Below are 13,844 nucleotides of genomic sequence, written 5' to 3' on the forward strand. Positions count from 1 at the left end.
AATGTCCAAACTTTAACCAACCGCGTGGATAATGTGGAGATAGATACACGGAAAAGTATTGATACATATTTGGAAATGCAAGCTCAAAAAGTCGACATAGAATTCAATGAATGGCTAGAAGTAAAGGATCGCGAGATATCTGCAAAGATTGAAAGCGACGTAAAAACAGCTGTAGAACAAGCGACTGCGGCCGCGAGTGTAAATATTGACGCTAGCGCTGCCGCACTACACGCCGAATTAACACAGATCAAGTGCCGCGTGACAGTGGAGTTGCCAAATTGGCAACAGGAGGTCGCGCAGAGACTGTCTGCATTGGAAAGCAATATAAACAGTGGCGGACAGATAATGAATCCGACTCCGCGTACTGATTACTATAATAACGCTGACGGTAGGCAGGGTGCGAGTGCACAACCGCAACCTAATGCGAATTATGAGCACGAACAACATGTGATACCGTGCTGCGCACATCACGAAGTAATGAATGTCCCAGAATGTAGCAATCAGATGTGCAAAAAAGAGGACAATGTAATAAAACACAGGACATTCCAACCCTTCAATAGCGAAAAACGAAATGTCCACCCTGTGGTATTTATTAAGAGCTTCAGGAATGTGTTTCCCAGGACATGGACGGAAAGACAAAGAATACAGTTCGTGGTCTCCTTTATTCAAGGTGACGCGGCACTGTGGGCCACCGACATGTCCGAAAAATATCTAACGATGCAACAGTTTGAAGGTACATTCTTGCAAAAATTCTGGTCCGATAGAGTCCAAGAAAGACTACGAAAGGAGTTGTACAGTCCAGAAATGTACAATACTAAGATGGGAACGTTACGCAAATATTTCGAAAAGTATATAAACAAAACCAGGTACTGGGACGAGCCAATGTCCGATCGTGATATAATCAGATTAATAAAAATGAAGTTGCCCAGTGAAATTAAAAGATATTTCATCAATGTGCCGGAATACGATATAGAACAATTCATGGAAATAGTGGATTCTGTTGACTTATTGATCGAAGATATGAAAACCGAAAACAAGTGGAACCATGCAGGTTGTAATCAACAAAAAGCCGATTACAATAGCAGCCACAGTAACGGTAGTAACTTAGTACCAAATGGTAACGGGAATAGGCAAGAGCACCGGCAACAGAATCGAGGCACAAACAGTGGCAACGGTTATGACGGCAACGGTTATAATCATCAAAATCGAAAGAGACATCATGATGGACGCATGAGTAATGGATATAATGGTAACGGCAATCCGCAATGGCGGAATAACCGAAACCAGTGGCGTGGTCGTAACGAACCGACACCACAGTGGCAACAAAACACAGCGCCACAATGGAACGCCAACCCAGGTCCATCACAGGGCATGTCAGGAAGTTACAACCGACCACCGCAAAACCAGAGCCATACACAATATCAAAATACACCATCGGGGAGGCAGGGCGGCCAACCCAACAGTAGTAACAACAACAACCAGAACCACAATGTGAGGTTAGTGGAAGTGACAGACAACTGTCAACCCACTAATGCTCATCCGTTAAACTAAAGACAGCCACAATACGCTCTCCATTGTTGGCTGCAGGATGGTGTAGTGAGGGCACATTCACAGATGACAGCCATAAACTTTGTATGCTGAGATACAATGAGGGAATAAAAATAGAAAAGGAACTTGTAGACATACCGCAGAAATGTAACCGAACCGACAAAAGTGTTGTGCAGGCTATATTGCAAGCAGATATGTATGGAGCACCAATACACATAATAGTCGATACCGGTGCGTCAACCAATGTCATGATCGCAAATTTTTACAAGTACTTGAGTCAAAATAATAGAATACCAGTATTGCCAGTGAAGAATTGTTGTGTTACAGGTGCAATAGGTGCACAATCTCATAACATAAAGCACCAGGTGCAAGTCGAGTTTACGGTAGGAAATGAAGCAATGAAAAGCTCGTTCCTAGTAGTTAAAGGATTAGGTGTTGCTTGCATCCTGGGGATGGAATTTTTACGCCAGAGGGACGCAAAAATCGACCTCTTGTGCGGGGAAGTAAGCCTTATGAATGAGGATAGACGTGTAATTTTGCCATTGTTGAGGACACGGGAAGTGCACGGTAAATACTGCCGGAACTTTCAGTCGAGATTCGAAGGAATACAGGTAATGAATTTATATTCTGACTTAAGTACAAGACAAGCATATTATAAAGAATTTATTACTGAAGATAAAGAAGAAAAAAGGAAACTGATAGCCATGAAAGTCAGGGAGTCAGAACATTTGACTGAAGCACAACAAAACGAATTGACTCAGCTACTTACAGATTATGAGAATGTGTTTTCAGAAAAACCCGGTGTTATCGAGGGCTACACCTATAACATCGAAGTGGTACCTCACGATACTTTCTGTCATGCAAACTACACCATCCCGTGGTCAAAGGAGGCGGCAATTACGAAGGAAACAAGAAAAATACTCTCGCGCGCGTGTGTGGGTCGCAATTTTAATTAATAACTAAAGATCTTTTGCTTTAAAGTGAACTGACTAGCCGAGGATATTAATATGTAAAGTTTATTACATTGTTCAGCTTGTATGCTCATGTTTTAAGATGCAGCGAGTCTAACATTCATTAACGTAACAAATAATTTGAGATTAATATTGTTAAAAAGGAGAACTTCAGGAAAGCATTTAATCATAAAATCAAAATATAATGAAATATCATTTTTATTAAGGCCCACCACGTAAGTCGGCAACAATCAAAAAAAAAATAATAACAACAACAATAATATATTAAATTACGACGGCCGACGGACGCGAGAGGCCCATGCTTCTGATCATCTGAGAAATTATTTTACATTACAAAACTGTCTTTCTGTTTGGGACAGAGTGCTGCTGTTAGCTACAATGGACACCACTCCTCGGGTTGTAGTCTCATCTGCCCTTTGGAGTGAGGTTATGCATTTACTGCATGTGGACCACTGGAGTGTGTCACAGACATGAGAGCTAGTTTTTTGGCCAAGCATTGACTGGGAAATAGTGTGAGTTGTTGCAGCCTATCACCACAGTGTGCCATCCATAAGGCAGTTCTCCGTGCTTTTTTTTTTTTTTTTTTTTTTTTTCCACCGCGGCCAGATCCACTGCAGCGTTGGGAACAAATTCAAGTAATTTTTGTGGGACCTTCTTTGAATTTCTACTGGTTTGTTGTAATTATGCTTATTCCCAGGTTCTGTATGTGGTGTGTTGTCTGTCTACTTCTGCAGTGCCAACAATTTCTCCTTTGTCAAAAATTTTTGCAATGGAAGGTCTTCCCTATACATTAGTTACCGACAATAGCTCCCATTTCATATCTCACGAATTTGAAGATTTTTGTACAAAAAGTGGCGTTCATAATCTCACGGCTCCTCCTTTCCACCATCAAATGAAAGGGCAAGTAAAACGACTAGTACGAACATTTAAGACACAGAAGAAAAAAAAAAACATGTTTTGGATGTATCACCGGACGGAGCTCTTGACAGATTCCTCAGTTCCTATAGATTCACCCCTGTCCGTGATAACGAGTCTGGTAGAGTTATGGCATGGTTGTCAGCCACGGATTCTGCTATACCTGCCTCAGCCGACAGCATGACATCCCACTGCATTGGCGCCACAATGCTTCCAGCTTGGCACAGCTGTTTGGGCTCACAGGTTTGGCATCTGGCCGTAATGGGTGCTGATGGCAATGAAGAGTACCCACAGCCAATGTCTTTCCGTCGTCCGCATGGCTAAGGGGAGGTTATCACAACATGTCAACCAGCTACGACCCAGCATGGGTGGCTGAGCACCAGGTGTGCCTCTGCCGCCCCACACAATCTGTCCACCAAGCTGTCTCCTACATCACAGCCTTTCACACTGTCTCCTCTGCTACGTGTGCCCCCTTCAGCTGTCAGGAGCTACAGTGGGACCCCAACTCGCACGCTGTCACAGCCAACACCTCTGCCACTTCTGTAGTAGCCAGCGTTGCCTGTTCCACAGCCTTCACTGCAACCTCCTTCCCTGGGGTTGGGCTTTGTCCTACCATATGGCCTCTCACAGGAAGGGGGACACTGCACCACTTCCAACTCCACACACTGGTGGCAGCATTATGTATAACTCAACAACCTACGTTGACCACAGAAGAAACGGACGTGAGCATGGTGCTCACTTCTTCACAGAGGAAGACAAGAGCTGTAACTACTAATTTTGTATGTGCACCATTTCATAGTTCACACGTGAAGTTTGTGGTAGATTTGGCCACTAGAGGCCACCCAACCTTCTAATATGATAGCAGTTGCCTGAGCAGCCTGCCGGGTGCAACCCTTTTGGAAGTGAAGAATATATAGGCCTAAGCACAAGGCTCCACTGGCCACCTGTGTATTGCTAATTGTATTGTACATTGTCTTACAAGTGAGTGTACTGTTTGAGCAATAAATTAGTGTTCATGGGTTAGAACAACTGTTATCCAATGCAAAAGAATCACTGCTTAGATGAATGGATCTTCTGTGCTAGTCACTATGGCAACATACACAAAACATAATAGCTTGGTCAGGCCCTCGACAATGGGGAGTTTTTAATATTCCGGCTATTGCTGTTGCCCTTTTTAAACTTTTTTAAGCGTATTATTAGTTTGTTAGCAATATCCTATTACATGTGCAATATCATGTTTTTATATTTACACAAACACTATTGGTGGAATCTGATAATTTTTACAATGGATCACGTGACGAACAATGGACAGAGTTTCCCCTTTATAATGCCTAGTCTTTACTAGCTAGCCAGCAGTTTGTGACGGGCACCAGTCGGTATGACACAGTGGCTCTGTGCACTGGCTCCTCCCTCATCTGGGTAACACACCATACTATATCATAACTAATGTTGCTTTTAAGTTAGTTTCTAAGGTGATTAAGTTTTGCCATATATGACCCATTATAAATGTTACATATTTCAGGGTTTTGGTCTGAGGGTGGTCTTATAAACCGAAACCAGTTATCAGAATAAAAAATACAAAAATTATTGTGATATGGACTGCCTTTTATTAAAATGTAACAACTCTATTTTAAGAATCAATAATTCCACCACTCTGTGGGCACCTCTCTGAAAACAAATATCATAATTGTATTTTATGTAATGTGTTGGTGATAATTATAATGCTTTCAAAACAAAGACTGTTGAATGGATTACGAAGGTACAAGCTGTCACACAGCAGGTAATCTAAAGCTAAGCAATCTTCAGATTCAATAATTAAACTATTCACTTCCCTTTGCCACCAGATTTTCTGAACTACAAATATAGGATTTGTCCTTGCAACACATCCTTCATTCCTATAATCCTCCTGCTTTCATTTTCTGTAAATTCACTGCCCAACCAACTTCTCAACACTCTCCCATTCCTCTGTTCAGTCACCCACTCCCAATTCACTATCCTACATCACTGTCATTGTGCACGGCACGAATATCGGCTCCAATGTCTGTGTGACTCATTCCTATTTTCCACATCTGCTGCCACCCTCTGAGCTGTCAGCCATCCTTCCCTAACACTTCCTCCTGCTACTCACAGCTTTTCTCCCTTCACCCGCTCCATATGACAATCCTTCCTCCAATCTTCCTGCCAAAATGCAGTCCTGGCATTGGGTATTCAGCCATCACAACCTGGCTGTACAGGTGTGTGTGTGTGTGTGTGTGTGTGTGTGTGTGTGTGTGTGTGTGTGTGGGCGCGCACCTAAGAAAAGGATTTGTGCAAAAGCTAATGAAGTTTTCAATCTTTCTTGTGTGCCTATTGATGACATTACCTTAACTATTCAGTGGGTTATTACCTTCACTCTAAATCTTTTACATTCTGCAGAGTTTTCCCTGCCAGTTTTGTGTTCTGTAAGATATAGAAAATGTGAAAAACCTGACAACACACATTTCTCCACACATTAACACTTTGGAGCCAATGCCCGTAAAAATACGGGCGCACCTGACCAGCCCGAAAACCCGATGCCTGTAATTTTACAGGCACATGTGCTCAATCTTCCTCTTCCTTCCTTTACGTGGTTGTAGGGCTCCCAATGGTCTGGGAGGCACGGCAGAGGCTATAGTTGAAGTATTTGACGATTTGACGTTAGACTGTGCGGGCATGCCGGACAAGGGAGAACCAGTCATCATGGCGAAGTGCGGTTTGACAGATGATGAAATCGCTGGTGAGTTATCGCAAGTTTGAAGAAAGTGATGTTGATTTTTCAGAGGATGATGATTTGCTCAATTCTGATGATGACGGAGACTATATTCAAGAAGAATAGTAAATAACAAAATACACAATATTTTCATTCCGATTTCAATTGAAAGAGCTTTCAATACTACTGTAGTAAGTGATTTTATTTGCAAATACTATTTTTATGGTAGATTCAGATGAGGAGAACGAGCATCCAAGTTCTTCAGAAGCATGTATTGCCATTGTTTCTACTGATACCAAACCTGAAGTTTGTGGGCGACCGAGAACTTCGCGCCATACCAATTCTGAGGAAGGCTGGACGACTACTGATCATGTGCCAAATATCTGTCCATTCTCGGGACACTCTGGAAAGTGCAACCTTACCAGTTTAGACCAGAACAGCACACCTCTAGACTTCTTTTTGTGTTTACTTACAGACAGTATGGTGAATCATATAAAGCAACAAACTAATCTGTATGCACAACAAAGCATAAGGAAATTACGAAGCACAAATTCCCTTTCCCCTATGTGCTCGCTATCAAAGTGGAAAGGAATTACTCTCATAGAAATAAGAAAGTTTCTGGAAATTGTAGTTCGTATGTGTGTAAGTGTGAGACACTGTATACGAGAGCACTGGTCCAAGAATCCTGTTGTGTCATGTAATTTCTGTCCAAACATCCTGAGCCATGACAGGTTTCTTTCTATTTTGAGAAACTTTCACATCAGTGACAATTCAGTTGCTAAGAAAAAAGGAGAAGCTGGCTATGACCCACTGCACAAGGTGAGACCCCTCCTGGATATGGTGTCTGCTAATTTCCAGCAAGCATATACACCCTCTCAAAACATTACAATGATGAAGGAACGTGCAAATTTCGTGGCCGTGTGTATTTCAAGCAGTACATGCCACAGAAGCCATAAATATTGTATAAAACTGTACACATTGTCAGAGTCCGACACAGGTTATGTCAAATTTTTCTGTTTATGCAGGTGAGAGGTCTGACACAGTGACACTTGTAAAGACATTGCTTGGGAATCTGTGAGGAAAAGGTTGCACTTTGTTTACAGACAGATTCTACACCAATCCAGTCCTTGCTTCAGAACTGGAACCTACAAAAACTGCCCTTGTGAGAACTACAAGAAAATTGAGACAAGGATTACCTTTTGCTATAAAAGATCTGAACTTCAGGGAAGCGTAAAGGAAGTATCTTGGCATTCTGTTGGAAGGACAAAAGAAATGTGCACATGATAAGTACAAGACACACTGCTGAGATTGTGACGTATATTGATAAGAGAGGCAGAGAGAAGTCAAAACCAGCCTGTATGGTGGACTATAATAAAAAAAAGTTGTGTGTTGACTTATCAGACAAACAACTATCATACGGGGCTTTTGAGCATTGAACTGTGAAGTGGTGGAGAAAGTTGCCATTCCACATAATAATAATGGTGATAATTAATTCAAGTACATTGCACAACAAGGTAACTGGAAAATGCCTCACAACATCACAGTTTATGACAACTATCTGTGCCGGCCGCGGTGGCCGAGCGGTTCTCGGCACTACAGTCTGGAGCCGCGCGACCGCTACGGTCGCAGGTTCGAATCCTGCCTCGGGCATGGATGTGTGTGATGTCCTTAGGTTAGTTAGGTTTATGTAGTTTTAAGTTCTAGGGGACTGATGACCTCAGATGCTAAGTCCCATAGTGCTCAGAGCCATTTGAGCCATTTGAACCATTTGAACAACTCTCTGTGCAGGTCTTGCAGACAGCAGAGATCTCGAACCACAACCTGGTACATTGGGACTCTCCAGACTATCAACTGAAAAAGATTGAGACAGAAATAGGCAAGAAAAAGAAGCAAAAACAATGTGTAGTCTGTTCTCTGAGAGGCAAAAAGCTTACTGGGAAAGTGTGACACAAAGACACAAGCTACCAGTGTGGTGAATGCAAAGTGGCATTGAGCAAAATACCATGTTTCAAAATTTATCATACAAAGACCAAAAGTACATCTTAAAATAAAGCCAAAGGAGGTTACTGTATACAAAACAAGCAGTATAAATAATTATTAAAGTTCTTGTTTAAAATAATGCAGTTTCCTTCTGAGCATTAAGTGCATATCTCCTTGACATATCTCTTTTCAAAAACAATGCTGTAATTGAAAGTTTCATGAAAGCAAATATTAATTAAAAGAACAAAGTATTACACATAGCTTCAAACTAGAAAGTTCTGGCTTTTCAATAAGGATAATGTCATTACTATAACAAAAATCATTTAAGAGTTGTAGTAGATTAAAATACCCTAAAAACAGTTAGGCCTTGTAGTAGAGCTTCATGCACTATGGCTCAGGGCTCAAAGTGTTAATGTACAACAACCAACTGTAATATAAAAACGTGAACATGTGAACATTTCATTAACAAAAACTGCCATTTTAGAAACCAAAATGGTTTCAGTTCACTGGATGTTAGTAGACAGTATTTTTACCAGAAGGGCTTTTCCATATGGTAAAAAAAGGAAAACAAATAATTGTGTCTACAGTATAGATTAGGGCCAGTAGCAGTCATGGCAGTGTTTTTCTTCTGCTCATAGGTTGGCAACACATCACTTTTGCATAGCCAATGGGATGATACTTTCAGCTAAGCAATTTGACATGAGAAAAGAGGCAATTTCTAGTGCCAAAATTGAAACCATTCTTTTCTTTATTTGGTCACAATTTATGTTCAAAGACTTTTGGTCAAGCGAATACAGGGTTATAAATACAAAATCAAAACGGGGGAATGCAGGAGTAGGTTTAATAATGAATAAAAAAAAATAGGAGTGTGGGTAAGCTACTACAAACAGCATAGTGAACGCATTATTGTGGCCAAGATAGACACGAAGCCCACGCCTACCACAGTAGTACAAGTTTATATGCCAACTAGCTCTGCAGATGACGAAGAAATTGAAGAAATGTATGATGAAATAAAAGAAATTATTCAGATAGTGAAGGGAGACGAAAATTTAATAGTCGTGGGTGACTGGAATTCCATAGTAGGAAAAGGAAGAGAAGGAAACGTAGTAGGTGAATATGGATTGGGGGAAGAGATGAAAGAGGAAGCGGTCTGGTAGAATTTTGCACAGAGCACAACTTAATGATAGCTAACACTTGGTTCAAGAATTATAAAAGAAGGTTGTATACATGGAAGAAGCCTGGAGATACTGACAGGTTTCAGATAGATTATGTAATGGTAAGACACAGATTTAGGAACCAGGTTTTAAATTGTAAAACATTTCCAGGGGCAGATGTGGACTCTGACCACAATCTATTGGTTATGAACTGTAGATTAAAACTGAAGAAACTGCAAAAAGGTGGGAATTTAAGGAGATGGGACCTGGATAAACTGAAAGAACCAGAGGTTGTACAGAGTTTCAAGGAGAGCATAAGGGAACAATTGACAGGAATGGTGGAAAGAAATATAGTAGAAGAAGAATGGGTAGCTTTGAGGGATGAAGTAGTGAAGGCAGCAGAGGATCAAGTAGGTAAAAAGACGAGGGCTAGTAGAAATCCTTGGGTAACAGAAGAAATATTGAACTTAATTGATCAAAGGAGAAAATATAAAAATGCAGTAAATGAAGCAGGCAAAAAGGAATACAAACGTCTCAAAAATGAGATCGACAGGAAGTGCAAAATGGCTAAGCAGCGATGGCTAGAGGACAAATGTAAAAATGTAGAGGCTTGTCTCACCAGGGGTAAGATAGATACTGCCTACAGGAAAATTAAAGAGACCTTTGGAGAAAAGAGAACCACTTGTATGAATATGAAGAGCTCAGATGGAAACCCAGTTCTAAGCAAAGAAAGGAAAGCAGAAAGGTGGAAGGAGTATAAAGAGGGTCTATACAAGGGCGATGTACTTGAGGACAATATTATGGAAATGGAAGAGGATGTAGATGAAGATGAAATGGGAGATATGATACTGCGTGAAGAGTTTGACAGAGCACTGAGAGACCTGAGTCGAAACAAGGCCCCGGGAGTTGACAACATTCCATTGGAACTACTGACTGCCTTGGGAGAGCCAGTCCTGACAAAACTCTACCATCTGGTGAGCAAGATATATGAGACAGGCGAAATACCCTCAGACTTCAAGAAGAATATAATAATTCCAATCCCAAAGAAAGCAGGTGTTGACAGATGTGAAAATTACCGAACTATCAGTTTAATAAGTCACAGCTACAAAATACTAATGCGTATTCTTTACAGACGAATGGAAAAACTGGTAGAAGCCGACTTCGGGGAAGATCAGTTTGGACTCCATAGAAATATAGGAACACGTGAGGCAATATTGACCCTACAACTTATCTTAGAAGCTAGATTAAGGAAAGGCAAACCTACGTTTCTAGCATTTGTAGACTTAGAGAAAGCTTTTGACAATGTTGACTGGAATACTCTCTTTCAAATTCTGAAGGTGGCAGGGGTAAAATACAGGGAGCGAAAGGCTATTTACAACTTGTACAGAAACCAGATGGCAGTTATAAGAGTCGAGGGACATTAAAGGGAAGCAGTGATTGGGAAGGGAGTGAGACACGGTTGTAGCCTCTCCCCGATGTTATTCAATCTGTATATTGAGCAAGCAGTGAAGGAAACAAAAGAAAAATTCGGAGTAGGTATTAAAATCCATGGAGAAGAAATAAAAACTTTGAGGTTTGCCGATGACATTGTAATTCTGTCAGAGACAGCAAAGGACTTGGAAGAGCAGTTGAACGGAATGGATAGTGTCTTGAAAGGAGGATATAAGATGAACATCAACAAAAGTAAAACGAGGATAATGGAATGTAATCGAATTAAGTCGGGTGATGCTGAGGGAATTAGATTAGGAAATGAGACACTTAAAGTAGTAAAGGAGTTTTGCTATTTGGGGAGCAAAATAACTGATGATGGTCGAAGTAGAGAGGATATAAAATATAGGCTGGCAATGGCAAGGAAAGCGTTTCTGAAGAAGAGAAATTTGTTAACATCGAGTATAGATTTAAATGTCAGGAAGTCTTTTCTGAAAGTATTTGTATGGAGTGTAGCCATGTATGAAAGTGAAACATGGACGATAAATAGTTTGGACAAGAAGAGAATAGAAGCTTTTGAAATGTGGTGCTACAGAAGAATGCTGAAGATTAGATGGGTAGATAATGTAACTAATGAGGAGGTATTGAATAGGACTGGGGAGAAGAGAAATTTGTGGCACAACTTGACTAGTAGAAGGGATCGGTTGGTAGGACATGTTCTGAGGCATCAAGGGATCACCAATTTAGTAGTGGAGGGCAGCGTGGAGGGTAAAAATCGTAGAGGGAGACCAAGAGATGAATACACTAAGCAGATTCAGAAGGATTTAGGTTGCAGTTGTTACTGGGAGATGAAGAAGCTTGCACAGGATAGAGTAGCATGGAGAGCTGCATCAAACCAGTCTCAGGACTGAAGACCACAACAACAACAACAACAAAACAACAACAGCATGGCATACTGACATGACAATATTTCCTTGTCTTTGGAAACGCATCATCTGTCTGTTGCTCTCTCATTGGCTGCATAGAACCAGCAGCTGACATGCTCCCTTTCCTTCCTATCATACCTCATGGCAATTGCTGAGAACAGTGCTGCATGGAACACGGACATGTGCCACTGGACCCGATCTAGACTTTTACCAGGGTAAATGCTTGGAGCGATCAGATAATATACTAGGACAGAAAGAAAGTAAAAACAATAACAAATTTGTTGCAACAAAAGAGACTTCATAACTTAAGACATTAGAAGTGCCAATAAACAAGTCATACATAGCAATAGAGAAAAAGCAAAGACTGCTCATAAATGATGGAGGAGGTTCAGTAAAAGGAAAGAAAAGAAAGCGGTAGTTGTTAAATATTAATGAGAAATGAAAAAGGAATATATAACAGAAATATAATATCATAAAGGAATGAAAATTAAACACCTGAAAATCTCTGAGGTGATAACAACAATATCAATCAACTGATTGCTATTCACTACATGGAGACGGTGTTGAATGGTAGAGAAGCACATTTGAAGTACATTTAAATATAGACTAAGCTATCAGACAACATCCTCTTGCAGATTTGGAAAGAAAGACACCGACACAAACACACACACAGACACACCTCAATGTTAAATGTATACTGAAGAATATAAAAAATGAACAGAAGATAGCCAAAAGACAGATGTTTGCAGAACCCTCAAAGAGTTGTTCAAATTTAACAGAATTTTTACATTAGGAACATATAATGTTATTCCACTAGTTCTCTTATCAGTGAAAGCTTGAAGCTCCCACAAAGTAATTAGTTTCCCTTTGAAGTCAGTCTCTTTCACATGCAGTAGCCCACACACTTTACTACCACAAATGATTTTATGCCAAAATAAGCTACATACCTGCTTTGTCATTTTGAATTTGAATGGTGGTCCTTCAAACACACCAATGGTATTGTCTTCACTTCCTGTAATGATCCTGAATGGTCGTGAAGGTCGAAAATCACACGAGTTTATGGGTTTAGACTGACCAGAGATTTCTCCAACAGACGTTCCTGTTTCAGCCATGAAAACATGGCCAAACCTATAACAGAATACAAAGTGTTTTTGGAGAAGTCTTAAGCCTTGCAAATAACATAATTTAAACATTACAAAATAGATACAATGAAGCCTTTTATCTGCCACTAGGAATCTGAATTGTAGTGAAACTGTAAAGAGGCAGCAAAACAAGTTAGTAAAAAATGTAATGAAGCAGTCTACGAATATCAGTCTTGAAAGCAGACTAGAACCACAAAGAAAAAGGAAAGTCTAAGGATGAAGAGCAAAATTATTTCTTGAAGAGAATTTTCTTTGAAACAACAAACTTATTTATGCACTTTCATGAATATTTACTCATAAAACTGCACTAACAGTTTACATATTTCTATGTTATAGTTTTAGCTCTTGCAATATTCCTTTGTGTGGCTCTGTTTACAAACATTGCCAGGAACACTGAACTGCTCAGTAAATTGGTAGAAAAGAGAAATAATAAAACCTTAGGTTTTCTCTGTCCATTGCTGCAATGTCTCTGTTATTCTTCTATGAAGATGCTGCTGCTGAATAATTCAATAACCCAATCAGAGTACCAACCTCACATTTCACTTTATATGAGAAAAGATGAAATTACTGACTAAAGTTACACTTTCAAAATGTTTCCCTTTAAAAATATCTACTGCAACTCTGATCTTAATAGCCATCATTTGTTAACACAGCTATGTGGCATAACAACGGGTGTGAGCAATATAGTTATAAGTCACAAATAACTACCCTTGGCCAGTGGCTGTACACTGGCTTGTTGACTCCAATATTCAGAACCCATCACCACTAAATACTTAATTTTGATACTACAAGTTCCATAACATTTCAGCATGATTTATGATGAATTTAATTTAATGTTAGGCATTCCATTAACTATTTTAGTGCCTCTGAAACACAGTCAATCAGTTTGCCATAATACTGCCCACACATTTGTTTATTTACTCCTACATGAAATTTAAGTGCATTTCCTCTACAATTTTGTCATAAAACGATCTTAGCTTCTTTCAGTGAAGTATTTCTAATAATTAGCAAACTGTCACCAGGTGCAACAAAGAAGGTGATAGGTGATAGGT

At 40.1% G+C, this 13,844-nt stretch overlaps 1 protein-coding gene across 1 annotated transcript in view; it reads right to left on the reverse strand.

Annotated features, from left to right (window-relative positions):
- Positions 1-13,844, reverse strand: part of LOC126195538 (actin-interacting protein 1) — a 177,767-nt gene that overhangs the window by 117,822 nt on the left and 46,101 nt on the right. The window contains exon 5 of the mRNA XM_049934165.1: positions 12,598-12,778. Within this exon, the coding sequence (XP_049790122.1) occupies positions 12,598-12,778 (181 nt within the window). The remainder of the gene's footprint in view (positions 1-12,597; positions 12,779-13,844) is intronic.

Source organism: Schistocerca nitens, chromosome 1 (genome assembly GCF_023898315.1).
Source record: "Schistocerca nitens isolate TAMUIC-IGC-003100 chromosome 1, iqSchNite1.1, whole genome shotgun sequence".
Taxonomy (NCBI): Eukaryota; Metazoa; Arthropoda; class Insecta; order Orthoptera; family Acrididae; genus Schistocerca; species Schistocerca nitens.